The sequence below is a fragment of the Trichomycterus rosablanca genome, chromosome 7 (genome assembly GCF_030014385.1).
Source record: "Trichomycterus rosablanca isolate fTriRos1 chromosome 7, fTriRos1.hap1, whole genome shotgun sequence".
NCBI lineage: Eukaryota > Metazoa > Chordata > Actinopteri > Siluriformes > Trichomycteridae > Trichomycterus > Trichomycterus rosablanca.
This window is the reverse complement of record NC_085994.1, coordinates 20,721,063-20,737,319: the sequence shown is the minus strand read 5'-3', so window position 1 is coordinate 20,737,319 and position 16,257 is coordinate 20,721,063. Positions and strand designations below refer to the sequence as shown.

At 38.1% G+C, this 16,257-nt stretch overlaps 2 protein-coding genes across 4 annotated transcripts in view; one reads left to right on the top strand and one right to left on the bottom strand.

The window, feature by feature from the left end:
• The first annotated feature begins 1,925 nt into the window (after window positions 1-1,925).
• On the top strand, window positions 1,926-7,283 carry dimt1l (DIM1 dimethyladenosine transferase 1-like (S. cerevisiae)). Its single transcript, XM_062998495.1, has 12 exons — window positions 1,926-2,186; window positions 2,408-2,481; window positions 3,589-3,675; window positions 3,977-4,038; window positions 4,143-4,236; window positions 4,327-4,376; window positions 4,899-5,022; window positions 5,127-5,219; window positions 6,323-6,387; window positions 6,480-6,543; window positions 6,664-6,770; window positions 6,870-7,283. The coding sequence occupies exons 1-12, from the start codon at window positions 2,129-2,131 to the stop codon at window positions 6,910-6,912; spliced, it is 921 nt and encodes a 306-aa protein (XP_062854565.1). The 5' UTR covers window positions 1,926-2,128; the 3' UTR covers window positions 6,913-7,283.
• Window positions 7,284-10,295: 3,012 nt separating this feature from the next.
• Window positions 10,296-16,257, bottom strand: part of kif2a (kinesin family member 2a) — a 20,852-nt gene continuing 14,890 nt past the window's right edge. The window contains exons 18-21 of one of the 3 annotated variants that reach the window (XM_062999117.1): window positions 14,588-14,745; window positions 13,033-13,134; window positions 12,150-12,285; window positions 10,296-11,099 (exon numbers count right to left, since the gene is read on the bottom strand). In XM_062999117.1, coding sequence (XP_062855187.1) covers window positions 11,014-11,099; window positions 12,150-12,285; window positions 13,033-13,134; window positions 14,588-14,745 — 482 coding nt within the window. In that variant the 3' untranslated portion in view covers window positions 10,296-11,013. Of the gene's footprint in view, window positions 11,100-12,149; window positions 12,286-13,032; window positions 13,135-14,587; window positions 14,764-16,257 lie in introns of all 3 variants that reach the window. The other 2 variants (XM_062999114.1, XM_062999115.1) reach the window with 2 other exon arrangements.

Below are 16,257 nucleotides of genomic sequence, written 5' to 3'. Positions count from 1 at the left end.
ACACAGTGTATCACACAGCTGGGAAGCAAATAAAACCGACTGTATTCTAAAGAGAGCTGTCTGTCTGTCTGTCTGTCTGTCTAGCTGAGCAAGGGGGATAAACTATTAGTGAGGGCAGAACAATTGTCTTAAAATACACTGTAAAATCCTACATTAACTGCATCTCTCAAAATGCATGCTGATTTTGTGACATGCAAAGTGACACATCCTGCCAGTAGATGATGTTAAGAAATATTTACACATAATCCCAAAATGAAGATAAGTAAGAAAATTAAGCAGAAGGAGAAAATGTAATAAAAATGAAAACAAGTTTGTGCTTCAGGAAGAGAAACCGGTGCGTCTCTTGTGTTATGAGGCCGTGTCTGTGGTAAAGGAGGACAATATAAATGCAGAATTCAGCCTCCAAGAAAAACAGTAATGTGACTGCAATCACAGCAGAATACGTTACAATCGGCCCTTTGAAGGGCCACCATAATGCTGATGTGGCCCTCGGTGAAAAGGAGTTTGACACCTCTGTTCTAAAAGAATAAATAGATAGATACTTTATTGATCCTTTGCAGGAAATTTCTTTGTTACAGCAGCTCACATCAGACAACAATAACTTATTGTATACATACAACATTCACTTACAGTAAAAAATGTACAGTATGGTACTATATACTTGTAAACACTTTTTATTGTGTATGCATAGCATACAAAAATTAGTATTTATTGAGGTATGTAACCATTGGTTTAATGGTGCATGCATAGCATACAAAAGTAGGTATTTATTATAAATGATTAGGAATTATTTGGATTATTATGAATTGTTAAACAGTCTGATAGCAGTTATAAGAAAAGATTTTCTGTAGCGTTCAGTCCTGCATTTAGGAGGAATCAGTCTGTGACTGAAGGTGCTCTGTCGAAACACCTCCAGGGAGTGAAGTGGGTGTGAATGGTTTTTGATAATTGAGTTAAGCTTTGTGAGCATTCTTAACTCTGCTACCTGCTGAACTGAGTCCTGTTCAGACCCCACTATGGAGCTGGCCATGGTTTGTTTATTCGGTTTGTGTCCATTGTTCTAGCACTCTCACCCCAGCAAACCGCTCCAAAGAAAAGAGCACTGGCCACTACGGACTGATAAAAGGTGCACAAAAGGGGTCGGCTGATGTTGGAAGAGTTCAGCCTTCTTTTACAAGTACAGTCTGCTCTGCCCCTTTTTGTACACAGTCTCCTTGTGTCTAGACCAGTCCAGCTTGTTACATAAAATAAAGATAAACTTATTGATATATTTAACTATTCTCTCCATAAATCTCATAAATGTTTGGACGTTGTCAGAGACAAATTACCACCTTAACTCAAAAAAAAAAAAAAAATAATAATAATAATTTACTGTTGCATTTGGATTCAATAATCCAAAAGTTTAATTGTTGTAACAAACCACATCAAACTGAGCTGGTCCCAGGAGCAACTGAGGAGCCTGAGAATGAGCAAACATTTCTTAGTTTATCAGTGTGTATCAATGTTTTATTGTTTTATAATTTTTGTAATACTTTTTAAACAATTGTTTATTAATTTTGTTCCATTTGAAGACTTCCATCTACCATTATCTCCAGTTGAATATATTGCTTTCATTCCTTACCAGAAAACTACTGATAAAATCTCCACAGCCTTGAAGATGTGCAACTTCAACATCACCTGCTTCCTAGAACTATCCTGGAACTGGGAAACTGGGAAAACATCTGACAAGTTCAAAGCCAATCTGGTTTGCTTGTTGACTGGTTCTTTCTGTTGTTCATGTTATAGAAATACACCCACTAACCCTTTACATCACTACAATCTTAACCTTCTCACAAATGAAAATATGACAGATTAACTTGATAAATGGTTAGAATGGTATGGTTGCAGAGTAAAAGCACAGTCTACTACTGTAGATAACATTTTAACTAACATTGGCAAATTGTACCATATTCCCCTTTAAAAAATAGAAAAAGCTTTTCTGTTGGTGATTTTAACACAGACTTGGCAACCTCGGTGACAACCTAAACTTCCCTTACGCAGTTCCTCTGGAGCACACGTGTTTTTAGCGTAGTTAGCATTAGCTCACTTCTGTACAGGACCTCTGTATTTTATACGTGAATCTATCGCAATGCCTAAAGTAAAAGCTGAAAAGAAATCTCGACAACACCAAGAGGTGAAAAGTCAAGGTTAGTGGCTCCAAGTTATTCTTTATAGTCGATGTATTTACTCCTGATGTCAATGAGCTAACGAGATAATTTTTCTGGTACATATGATAGAAAATCGAATGATCAGATGATGTTACTAGTGAGTTTCTAAGTTTATATTAGATACAATGATTGATTTGTGCAGATTGACACTGTACTGCGACAAATAAACACGTTACAAATCACCATGTACTGTGTTACAGGGATCATGTTCAACACTGGTATTGGTCAGCATATTTTGAAAAATCCGTTGGTTGTTAACGGCATTATAGAGAAGGTAAGTGTTTCTTATATTTGTATGACAATATTCACAAGCAATTTCGTAGACAGCGGTGTTAAAACTACAGGTCAAGTTCACCAGTATCATAAAAACTATAGCTGTGATATTTGTAGGTTCAGTTAACACAGGTTTGCAGTTTAATTTGTATACCAACATTTCTTAAGTCCAGGTTTCCTTAGACTTAAGCTTTTCTTCATGTCTGTATAGACTTTGTTTTGTACACAGGGGCACAGTCATGATGGAGCAGGGAAAAAAACCTTCCCTAAACTGTTATCTAATTGATTATTACACCTGATCCATACAGTGTCTGTGTGTGTATACAAATGTGTATAGTAGTAAAGAGGAAGGTGTAAAAGTAGCTTTGTGTAGTGCATGGGTAGTTTAGATCAACTCTAAACATGGTTTGCATATTGGAATATTGGATCATGGAGGGTCTTCTCTATGCAAAGAAATCTGATGCATTTAGAAAATGTATTAGTGGATATGAGGTGGGGAAAAATCTCAGTTGGGTTCCTTTCTTCCACCTCCCAAGAACATGCAAAAGGTGGACTTACTTGCCCCAATAACTGTGACAGGCCTGATTATTTGGAATTAAACAGTGTGTAAACTCATATTGCATGTCATCTGTCTATCTATCTATCGATCGATCGATCGATCTAACCAACTGCTTCTGCATAAACGTGTACCGATCATATATTTTTTGCTTACTAATGCAGATAAGGTAAACACATTCAAAGAACCCAATGAAACAAAAAACATTTGCTCAAAACACAGAGTATTTTTAAGAAAACAGTACTGGGTTGCATTATTTACATTTCCTTTGTCACCTGTGTAAAATCTTTTCTCCTGTGTAGAGTTTTTTGGCTGGTCAAGATGATGCCAGATTCTTATGCTAAATAGAAAGAAAAGAGAAATGACCAAACCTAGCTGTTGTAGTTCATCTTGTAAAAACTTGAGTCCAAATTCTGCTTAAGCACATATGAATTAATTTAACTGAGTTAAATTCTGTTCAGTCTAAATTCTTGAGCAATTGAGTGTTATGGGTAATTTCTGATTACTAGTCCAGTACCTTAACCGCTGCACACGTTTGACTGTGTTTTTTAGGCAGCATTAAGACCAACCGATGTGGTGCTGGAGGTGGGACCTGGAACAGGAAACATGACAGTGAAACTTCTGGAGAAAGCCAAAAAAGTAACTCCAATGATGTTTGTTTATGTACCCTTTGTAGACAAAAGTACGCGGACACCTCTAACACCAGTTTTCATACCATGTGTTTAGATTTCACCTTGTGCATGGGTCAGTCATGAAGTTCAAAGCATATAGTTTTTTAATATAATTAATTTATATATGATATTATGTCACTTTAGCAATAATTGTAGTTGAAGCACCCAAACTCAGTTTAAAAGGGGGTGTTCACATACTTTTTGCCACATTTGCCATGTGCTTTTGAACATAAATATCTAACTTACCCTGTCTCCTATGTAATCTGAAGGTAGTAGCATGCGAGTTGGACACCAGGCTTGTAGCTGAACTTCAGAAACGTGTTCAGTGCACGTAAGAGCTTTTAATTCTTTTATTTTTCATTATTTAGTAATTTTTACCTTTTCTTTCTGCTCTCCTCACATTGTATTTTTTACCTTATGGTATCTACATTACAGACCATTGCAGACAAAGCTTCAGATCTTGATTGGTGATGTTTTAAAAACAGAGCTGCCCTTCTTCGATGTCTGTGTAGCCAATTTACCCTATCAGGTAATAATCCAGGATTTTACTTCACACACATTTTTGTTCTAGACTCTATTCTTATAAAACAACTTGTATGATCCATTTTTTGGTTTGCAGATATCTTCACCCTTCGTTTTCAAACTGCTTCTTCACAGACCTTTCTTCAGGTATGAAGTTTTGCTTCTCACATTTTCTTTTACTGAAGGGTTAAACATTGTTGATGGCTAATTGAAATTGGACTGTTGGCCTTCACAATGTTATCTGCTGTATAAAAATTAGTGCAGGGCTCAGTGGGTGGCTTGCATAACAGCAAGTTGGTCCTGGGTTTGATTCCTAGGTTGAGCAGTCCAGCCTTTCTGTGTGGAATTGGCATGTTCTCCCCGTGTCTGTGTGGGTTTCCTCCAAAAGCTCTGGTTTTCTCCCACACTCAAAAGACATGCAGTCAGATGAACTGGAGATACTAAATTTTCACTGACTGTGTTTGACATTGAACCTGAACTGATGAATCATGTGTAACCTGTAACTACCTGTTCTGTCATTAATGTAACCAAAGTGTAAAATATGACCTTAAAATCCCAATAAGTAAATATAAAAATAAGCACTCAAAACAAACTAATTTTTTTTCAACTTGCTGCTATTAATGATAGTGCTGTTAGTCTGACTGAACTGGAGAGGTCTGTGTATTACAGATGTGCAGTGCTGATGTTCCAGAGAGAGTTTGCCATGCGGCTGTTGGCAAAACCTGGAGACAAGCTCTACTGCAGACTGTCCATCAACACTCAACTGCTGGCTAAAGTGGACCACCTTATGAAGGTCAGACAGCTACAGTGCTTCTGCTGAACTCACTCTAACAATGAACTAGTGTAGGAAGTGTGTTGCAAGACTAATCCCTGTTTGTGTTTTCTTTTTTATATTAGGTGGGAAAAAACAACTTCAGGCCTCCTCCAAAAGTGGAATCCAGTGTGGTCAGAATAGAACCAAAGATTCCTCCTCCACCGATAAATTTTCAGGTTTGTTTTATCTTTCTTTTAAGTTCCAAGCTCTCACATTTATTATGGCCCAACCGGTTTTTAGCGGTTATCAGAATTTTTTGATGACGTGAACTAGTTATTACAATTGGTTATTACAACTCAGTATCTGTCTGGCCTTTTTTTCTAATACTATATAGATGGAAGCAGGTGGTAGCTTAGTGGTTAAGGAACTGGACTAGTAATTAGAAGGCTGCTGGTTCAAACCCCACCACCACCAAGTTGCCACTGTTGAGCCCCTGAGAAAGTTCCTTACCTCTCACTGGCTCAAAAAATCTTTAAATAAAAGCACCTGTTACATGCCATAAATGTAAATTATAGTCTGACAGAATTGAATCTAACACTTCTATGGACGTAAGTATTGGGGCACCCTTCTAATTATTAAATTGCTTTAGAGAAGGCCCTTACCTTTTCCAGCATGACTGTACCCCTGTGCACAAAGCAAGGTCTGTAAAGACATAAAGAGAAACTTGTTTTAAAGAAACACCAGGGGCCTGCACGGAACCCTGACCTCAGCCACACTTAACAGCCTTGGAATTAACTGAACATTACAGGGCAGTTGTAGACTAGTGGTTAAGGTACTGGACTAGTAATCAAAAGGTTGCCGGTTCAAGCCCCATCACTGCAAGGTTGCTACTGTTGAGCAAGGCCCTTAACCCTCAATTGTTTAAATTATATACTGTCACAGCTGGAAGTCACTTTGAATAAAAGTGTCTTCTAAATGGCAAAAATGTAAACATTAATTAAGGCTTTATTGACTAACATCAGTGCCCAGCCATACAAATGGGCACAAATTCCCACAGACATGTTTCAAAGTCTTGTTAAAAGCCTTCAAAGTTGGTTTTTGAAATGGGATGTCCAACAAGCTCATGGTCAAGTTTTCAAATACTTTTGCCCATATAGTTTATACAATCTTATTAACCGATTAAGAATTTTGTATTTATCGTGCATACACACATTTCTAATATACTGACTAAAAATGTTTTTGAATTTGATATATGCACTAAAAGTGCATGTAAACATTTGACTTCGGTTGTAAGTGATATTTTAAATGCATCATGTAAAATGCTTGACTTTACTTACAGGAATGGGACGGACTTGTCAGAATTGCATTTGTAAGAAAGAACAAAACTCTCAGTGCAGCTTTCAAGTAAGTATTTATTTCAGTGTAAACTGAGCTGTCAGTTGTACCTAAAAACAACTTTAAACACTCTGACCCATGTTTTTATTGGTTTACTAAAGGTCAACTGCTGTTGAACAGCTTTTGGAGAAAAATTACAGAATTCATTGCTCCATGCACAACATAGTAAGTAAACAGTTACTGGTCAGTATGAACATTTCAGTTGGTGATTTACTGTTTATTTGCACATAATTGTAATAAATCTCGCCTATTGTAAAAAGCCAAATTTTTATTCTGTATTAACAGGAAATACCACAAGACTTCAGCATTGCTCAAAAGCTTGAGAGTGTACTGCAAGCGTCTGAGTTTAGTGAAAAGCGGGCACGATCTATGACTATAGACGACTTCCTGCAGTAAGTGCATACCCTTCAAGAAAACATTGTCAAAAGCAAATAGGTTTTTTTTTTTTTTTTAATGTTGTGTAATTTAATAACGGCTCTTTCTTTGCTTAGGCTGCTTCATGAATTTAACTCGGCTGGTATCCACTTCTCCTGAAGTCAGTGTGATGAACGTAGGATGATTGGACTGGGTATTGGTGTAGGACATTGCTGGGTGCATCTCACCATAGTGCCTCTATGTGATTGCATGCATTGTGAAGGCAGACTGAACAGGACAGTCAGTCACTGGACCTTTAATTTGTTGGTGCTTTCTGGGCTTTTGCTTTCCAAACTTCATTGGAAAACCTGCCTTCCAGAAAAATCTACATGTAAATACTCCTGTAAAATGAATCAGTGACCCATATATGCCACATTAATAATATTTAACAGTCGTTTCCCTGTAGTACTATCAAATCCTTGACACCTGTAGAGTTGATACAGTTGAACTATACAGATTTAAACATATTCCATGCTGTTGTGACCACTGACTCATTTTTCTGCCTGCAATTCTTCTCTCCCTCATGTAGAGGTTCTTAACCATTTTGTGCCTGTGACCCTGTTTGTGGCTCAAATTTTTACAACCACACCACAACTGAAACTCCCTGTGAGCATGGCAAATGTTTGCACCGCACAACCAAACCTAAAAAATAAACTCAAACCCACCCACCGGTAGTGAACGTGTGTTGTGGCAGGCAGCCAAAGAAAATGTGCTGTTAAATAGCATACGCTAATTATTGTTATTATTTTTTTTTATATACTGTTGGATTTACTCCAAAATCAGGAAAAAGTTGGGACAGTATGACAAAAAACCTGCAGTGTTTCTTACATTTACTTTGACTTTTATTTGATTACAGACAGTTTGAACCCAAAATATTTCGTGTTTTGTCTGGTCAACTTCATTTGTTAATATACACTCCTAGTACGTAAAAAACCTTAATAGTAAAAAAAAAAAAAAACCTATTTACAATTGCCTTCAAGACAATTCCTGGGTTGTCCATACATCAACATACAGTGTATCACAAAAGTGAGTACACCCCTCACATTTCTGCAAATATTTTATTATATCTTTTCATGGGACAACACTATAGAAATAAAACTTGGATATAACTTAAGAGTAGTCAGTGTACAACTTGTATAGCAGTGTAGATTTACTGTCTTCTGAAAATAACTCAACACACAGCCATTAATGTCTAAATGGCTGGCAACATAAGTGAGTACACCCCACAGTGAACATGTCCAAATTGTGCCTAAAGTGTCAATATTTTGTGTGACCACCATTATTATCCAGCACTGCCTTAACCCTCCTGGGCATGGAATTCACCAGAGCTGCACAGGTTGCTACTGGAATCCTCTTCCACTCCTTCATGATGACATCACGGAGCTGGTGGATGTTAGACACCTTGAACTCCTCCACCTTCCACTTGAGGATGCGCCACAGGTGCTCAATTGGGTTTAGTCCATCACCTTTACCTTCAGCTTCCTCAGCAAGGCAGTTGTCATCTTAGAGGTTGTGTTAAGGGTCGTTATCCTGTTGGAAAACTGCCATGAGGCCCAGTTTTCGAAGGGAGGGGATCATGCTCTGTTTCTGAATGTCACAGTACATGTTGGAATTCAAGTTTCCCTCAATGAACCGCAGCTCCCCAGTGCCAGCAACACTCATGCAGCCCAAGACCATGATGCTACCACCACCATGCTTGACTGTAGGCAAGATACAGTTGTCTTGGTACTTCTCACCAGGGCGCCGCCACACATGCTGGACACCATCTGAGCCAAACAAGTTTATCTTGGTCTCGTCAGACCACAGGGCATTCCAGTAATCCATGTTCTTGGACTGCTTGTCTTCAGCAAACTGTTTGCGGGCTTTCTTGTGCGTCAGCTTCCTTCTGGGATGACGACCATGCAGACCGAGTTGATGCAGTGTGCGGCGTATGGTCTGAGCACTGACAGGCTGACCTCCCACGTCTTCAACCTCTGCAGCAATGCTGGCAGCACTCATGTGTCTATTTTTTAAAGCCAACCTCTGGATATGACGCCGAACACATGGACTCAACTTCTTTGGTCGACCCTGGCGAAGCCTGTTCCGAGTGGAACCTGTCCTGGAAAACCGCTGTATGACCTTGGCCACCATGCTGTAGGTCAGTTTCAGGGTGTTAGCAATCTTCTTATAGCCCAGGCCATCTTTGTGGAGAGCAACAATTCTATTTCTCACAACCTCAGAGAGTTCTTTGCCATGAGGTGCCATGTTGAATATCCAGTGGCCAGTATGAGAGAATTGTACCCAAAACACCAAATTTAACAGCCCTGCTCCCCATTTACACCTGGGACCTTGACACATGACACCAGGGAGGGACAACGACACATTTGGGCACAATTTGGACATGTTCACTGTGGGGTGTACTCACTTATGTTGCCAGCTATTTAGACATTAATGGCTGTGTGTTGAGTTATTTTCAGAAGACAGTAAATCTACACTGCTATACAAGCTGTACACTGACTACTCTAAGTTATATCCAAGTTTCATGTCTATAGTGTTGTCCCATGAAAAGATATAATGAAATATTTGCAGAAATGTGAGGGGTGTACTCACTTTTGTGATACACTGTACATCAAGATGTAACCACATGCTGTACATCTTACAAAGGCATGGCTGTGGAAAAAATAGGGTATAGGGTATAGACTGCCCTGTCTGCAGTCCTGACCTGCCCCCCTATAGAGAATGAGTGGAGAATACTGTTGCACACCTTAAAGAATGGGATGATATAACACCTAAAAAATTGGTATCCTTGATGCCAAAATGTATTGCATGTGTTGTGAGAAGAAATATCAACGTTACAAAATGGTGAATGCTTTACTGTCCCAACTTTTTAAAGAATTCCTGAAATGGATGTTTATCAACAAATGAAACTGACCAGACAACCTGAAATTAATTATGTGCATTTTCTGTACTGTACCAACCTTTCCTGATTTGTAAGGGTCATTATTAAGATGAATGTCGTGAAATAATTCAGTATGTAGTGAATTTCTGTGGTAATGGAATATTGTTTAGATGGCAAATGAACCTATTTGTAAGGGCACATATTATTTGTTAATGCATCATTCGGTATGAAGTCTGTGGTGTAAAAAGGTGATCAATAGTACACATTTCAATAGTAGCACTTTTTTGGAAATGAGCAGAACATTTATCAATCAAATATCAAAGCAGCATGAACTAATTTAATTTATACTAAACACTAATTTAAACCAGATTTCACATTCTGGTCAGAGGCACTTCTTAAATCAGTAGACATGATATTTCTTGTGAAGTGTTTTTTTGTTTGCTTTCCAATATTTCACTCTCTCTTAACCAATGCCAGAGTTCATGGTTTTAAACCATTGTTTGAATGGTTCTAAAATCTATTTTCTGTGTCTCACAGAAGCACTTCTGATAAAGCCTGAATAAGATGAGCAGCTTTTAACTAGTCAGTATATAAGAGGGGGAAATTTGAAAGCAAAAATAATTCATTATTATCGACCAGCAGCAATCTTTTTTTAATTCTTCTTCAGCTTAAAAATATGGTGTAAACTAAACAGTAACCAAGTTAAACAGAAGGTAATACACTGAACCCTCCAGAAGGAGATTAATACAATTTAGAGAGGTCCAACAACAGACCCCAGGAAACACAAGGTCATGTAAAGTGCAGATTGACCTAATCTGCCATGTGTGTAATGGACAATGATGAAAAAGTTACTAAAACATACCGAGTTTGAGAACAGGGTCAATGCAGGAAGTGGTAAAGACCCATAAATAGAGGACCAAGTAGTTAACAGCCATTTACCTAAACTAAAAAAGTAAATAAATATATAATGGGAAAAACACTAAAGGAGCGCATTACTTGTAGAAATTAAACATGCTGACTTGTAGATGAATGGCTACTTGTAAGCTGTCTTAAGGCACATGCTGATCTTCAAAGGTTACTTAGTGAAATTAGACAATGGGTGATTGTTTAATCAGATGAAGCAGTTCCAGTCAGTTCTTGAAGATCAGCACCGGACTTAAAGCAGTGTGCCGCATAAATCCAACGATCTAAGGTATTGTACGTTTCACAGGTCATCAAATGTGATATAAAAATGCCGAAGCACTTTGCTGAATGCAAGCAGGTCATCTAGCATTGAACCTCACTGCTGCTATTTGGTTTTTGCTGGAACTGTTCTAACTTCTTTTTGAAGAGTCGGTCGCAGTCTACAGAGCACGAGGTCTCTTGGGACTGATCTGCTTACTGGCTTGTTCCTCTTCTTGCAGAGCTGAGCGGAATGACCTCACTTTATCTGTCAAATAAAAAAAGATGCATACGATTAAACTTTAAATAACTACATAAATAACAAACAGTGGAGGAAGTGGTGAGTAGTGATGCTTGTGTTAGCAGCTGTGTTTCCACGAGTGACTTTGTTCCTCCTCTCTGAACCCATACACTTATGACTAGGGCCCTCCTAAATTTACAGGAAAATGTGCTTAATTTTACAGACCCCGTTTTTCAAAAATCACAGATTTCACAGATTTTTAAAGAAAAGTGCCACATTTCATTGCAGTCCTTAAATTACACTCATAAATTGAATGAAAGAATAAATTAAGGCTACAATACACAGCATAGCCTATTTTAGTGGTTGAATGTAAACCTAGAACATTCAGCAGCAGTGTGAGGCTTTGTGTTAATGGAAATTCTCCATTCTCCGTGTTTTGACACCTCATCCCCTCTGCGTCCACAGAATTGGTTGGGAGTTTTCCAAACTTGGCTACCAAGGTAGTGTTTTTTTAGCTGCTTTATACTTCAACATATTTTGACTATCCGATTGCTAAGTGGATTGCTAGAAACGCCTCATAGTCCAAATTAACCAGCAACCGTGAGGCATTTAAATGCTACGTGAGTGAAAAATGCTAAACACAAACCTTAAATGTTGTATTTAACAGCAAATTGCACATTACACAGGAAAATGCTTGTTCACGGTCCGTGACACGGCTCTAAATTAGGGCCTTACTTATGACATGGTCATTTAGTGATCAATAAATAAGTGGAATTGCCCTGGAAAACAAAGGATTTCTGAAAAGAGAGATGCTCAGTAAAAGCACAATGTGAAAGTACATGCCAAATTCTAACTGCTTAGAAATACTGTTATTACAGTGAATTCTCATAAATGTTTTCTTTACAACTGTGAATCTGCGTTCTCAACATCATGAATTATATAGGGCCCTAATAATGCCTATCAGAATGTTTATATAATGAGGCAAAATATCAGTGGAAGCTGAACCACAAAAAAAAAACAGCAACAAAATTGTAATTGCATAGCTCACTGTCAGATTTTGTTATTAATATTGATTACCTCTGAGCTCAATCAGAACGTCAATCTTTTGGTCAAGAATCTGCTCAAGCTGGGAGGAATACGAGTCCACGTCATAGTCCACCTCCTCAGTCATCTCCAGCAGAACCTTTTCATCCTCCAGCCACTGGATGGACTCCTGCACCAAAATAGCAGCGGGGTTACAGATTCTACATAAAAACTACAGATAATTATATTTACATTGTTAAGAATTTCCTACTTGTTGAGGTGTTTAACCTCATTAAAATGTTACTAATAATACACTCAAAAATACACAGAATCATGTAAACTACAAATCAACCTGAGCTACCATAGCAGTTGGAAATATTTAACACTTTATCAGTTGAATGATGCAGCAAATGAACAAAGAAAATGATGTAGTATTTTAGATAACAGGATATTTTGTTATTGCCATAATTATTCAACCCTACACAATATTTCTGATCCTAAAACCTACTGCTAGTCTATGACTTAAAGTTGGGTTACAACATGATTAAAAAACTTGGAACTTAAAAACGACCCTTAATTTGCTTTATATGAGGCTATATAGACGTCAACCAGAGGTTTGAGTGTTCAAGGTGTGTAGAAACCACAATGAAAACTAAGAAGCTGTCTCAAGAGTGAGAGCGCGCCTAGAATTTCGTCCAGAGGCCTTTAGCAATCTCATCAGAACAACAAAAAACTCTTGTGTTAATGCAAAAGGCTGACAGAGGCAACTGTAAGATCACTTAACAGCCAAGGATAAAAACCAGCCACTATGACACCCTTGACCAAGAAACATAGGAAGGCTCAACTAGAATACACCCAAATGAATTTGGATAGGCAAATCAATATTGACATAAAAACCTGGCCTGCATGACAAGTGAATATTGTAAATATGCGGTACCTGAAATACTGCTCTGTGGTCCTCCAGGACCTGCTCCTCCATTTCCACCAGCTGTGACACAACCTCATGGAAGGTAAAGAGCTGGGGGGAAACTTCCTCTTCCTGAAAAATATTACAATAGTCAGTACAGTAACATATCACTATTCTCATAGCATCACACAGATACAATGGTATACAATGTATTATCATTAGGTTCACATTACCATTTTATCTATACATAGTTAAAACTGACTGCAAAGGTAACCAGTACAACACTTTATGTCTAGAGCTGCACCAAAGACATGATTGTAAAAACCCTTTCACACATGCTAATAATTTACCAGGTTCACTTTTTATGTGAAAGAAACAGGGTTAAAATGTTGGTATAGCAAGTCTAACCAATGATGAATTCCATTCCACCAGGTTCATGCATTAATAGGTAATGCCAAGTTCACAACTTTCAAGTTGTTCAGGTCGCTGTACAGTTCACACTACACAACTGGATCTCTTGCACTCGGGAGTCTTTTCAGGCATTGTGTATTTCACACTACATGACTGATCGGTGACAGGGGGTCACACGCTACATGATCTACCATCAGGAGGAATCGCAGGTGAGTCGGTCTGGTCTCCAAAACTACGTTTTGTCACGAAAACACATGCGAGAAGTGACGAGGGGTGTAATGGTACCACGTACAAAAATGCACGTCAACAATAAGCGAGCGAAGTTGTTTGTGCGCTGATATGTAGTGTAAAAGCAAAGAGGAAAAATAATTGAATCCGAGTGGATTGGGCTACGCGACCTGCAGGGATTGTCTGTTTGAGAGTTGGAGGTTAATAAATATTTTTTTGCAATTCAGCGTTGGTGTTATGTTTTGTCGAGAACAACGTTCTATATTATGCCCCTGTCCCACATTTTTACACTCCTCCCCCGGGTTTCCCCTCACCCCGTATCTTGCGTTTTCATTTGCTGTAGTTCGACACCGCACTCATTGCCAGTTGCCCGACTGATCCCGATATTTAGCATGCTAGATATTTTTCTCGAGTCTGCGAGCACTTGGCCAGCCGCTCTGATCGAGTTGTTGAACAGTTCACACATAGCGATCGAGAGCCGAGTTTCGATCCCCGAGGGAATTGCCTCCGAGCTGCCACATCTAGCGCCGACCAGTCGGGGAGCAAAAATCTGGGCAAAAATCGTGTAGTGTGAACTAGAACGGCATAATAGAACGGTGACAAGACAAAATATGTTAAGTTAAAAAAAATTTAATTGGAGTGATTCTGAAACTACAGGTGATGTCAGCTTTTTACCCCAAGCAACAACATTTTTGTTTAAATAAATAGCATTGGCAGTTCATAAAACAATTACCCAAACAATCATTTAAAGAACACGGCATGAGTAGAAAAATGATTATGGGCTAATTCAAGTATATAAAAGGTAAATGCTGCATGTGTAATTAATTCTATACTGATAAATCACAGGTAACAGTAACCAGGTAAATACCCAGGTTTTCAGAAGTAGTGAATCACAGTGCTTGCATGCTTATTGTATGCTTAAAAGGGGTAAGAGTCAGTTTCTTACATTCTGTTCACAAAGCAGCTTAAGGTCGTCTCTCTGAGGAGAGTTGCTCATCTCCCACTCCTCATCCATAATGTTCAGCTGGTTGATGGCATTCATGTTAGGTCGAACTCCTTCTACCATAGCGTTAGGGTCCACAGTTAACTCTTTTACTCTGTAAGAACAAGAAGAGAAAATGTTCACATTTACACCAGCATCTACAGGAAGCACACGATCACAGTGCAAAATACTAAAACATAGTTTATATTTTTACCATGGGGAAATGTTAATTTTCCATTACATTAGTCATTCCGTTACATTAGCAGCACTCTTTGTGACAGTCCACTGTAGTTTTAATATTATTAATAATCATCTAATAAACTATCATCTAATAAGTAAATAATGGTGAAGCCAGATCTCCACAGCTAGACACTTTCCTATCTCTACATAGTATATTCTGCTTTAAACCTATCTATGAAAATGTTTAAAAAACAGAAAACATCTAGAGAAATTGTGTATATGTTTATATATTTGCTGGTAGGGACAGCACATTTACCACTGTGTTACTAGACCTTCCCTTTTAATGACATTCTACAATCGTTTAGTAGGACAATTACTGATGTAGTTGTTTAAGTGGATTTATTTCCCATTGTTGCTTGATGCAACACTTCATGACTCAACAGTCAGGCTTGCCGTGTCATATACTGCTATTCATACAACTGATTCATAAAGAAACAGAGATAATGTTGGTAAAATCCAGGCACAATCAAAACCAGATACAGTTTTGTATCTGAAGGGATTTATCAGTTATTTATTTATTAGGATTTTAACATCATGTTTTACATGCTTTGGTTTCATTCATGACAGAAACGGTAGTTATTCGTTACACAAGATTCATCAGTTCACAAGTTTAATGTCAAACACAGTCATGGACAATTTTGTATCTCCAATTCACCTCATGTCTTTGGACTGTGGGAGGAAACCAAAGCTCCCGGAAGGAACCAACGCAGACACGGGTAGAACATGCAAACTCCACATAGAAAGGACCCGGACCGCCCCGCCTAAGAATCAAACCCAGGACCTTCTTGCAGTGCTACCCACTGAGCCACCATGCCGCCCAATTTTTTCAGTTAAACCAAATTATTTAGGATTTAATGCCACTGTAAATGAACTATGAAACCAAAGCTTACAATGCTATGCAATGAATCTTGTTAAAGATGTCATTTTTGTTTTAGACCAGTGTGAATCAAAAAGACTAAAGTTGCATTTTTAGTAATTATAAATAAAAATAAATAGAAATTAAAACGCTTTAATGGCTTTAATACAATAACAAAATGTATTAAATGCCATAAGGCTATTCGTGACCCAGCGAGGGCACAAGTTCTTAAACAAGCTGTCACTAACTGGAGCAGAAACAACAAAAAAGTAACAGTAGACATTCTTTTAACTGCTAATTGTTATTATTTCTAGCTAAATCTACTTAATGGAAAAAAAAACATCTAGTGTATTACTGCTGTCAAAATGTAAGCCATATGTTTCACTACAGCTTGTAGCACAGTTGATCTCCTAAAGCACAGCCATGCACTGTCCATGAGATTTTCGACAAACAGGAAAGAAAGCAGCTACAACAAAATATACAGCACTACAAGGCAGAGCATGCCCAGGGTTAGAAAATGAAAATGAGAGCAGGTTTA

Excerpts from the sequence above, each read along its gene's own strand:
- dimt1l (XM_062998495.1), top strand. The coding sequence starts at position 2,129 with ATGCCTAAAGTAAAAGCTGAAAAGAAATCTCGACAACACCAAGAGGTG. Across the intron at positions 2,187-2,407 it reads CCAAGAGGTGAAAAGTCAAG|GGATCATGTTCAACACTGGT; the intron begins GTTAGTGGCTCC and ends ACTGTGTTACAG. Across the intron at positions 2,482-3,588 it reads TTAACGGCATTATAGAGAAG|GCAGCATTAAGACCAACCGA; the intron begins GTAAGTGTTTCT and ends TGTGTTTTTTAG.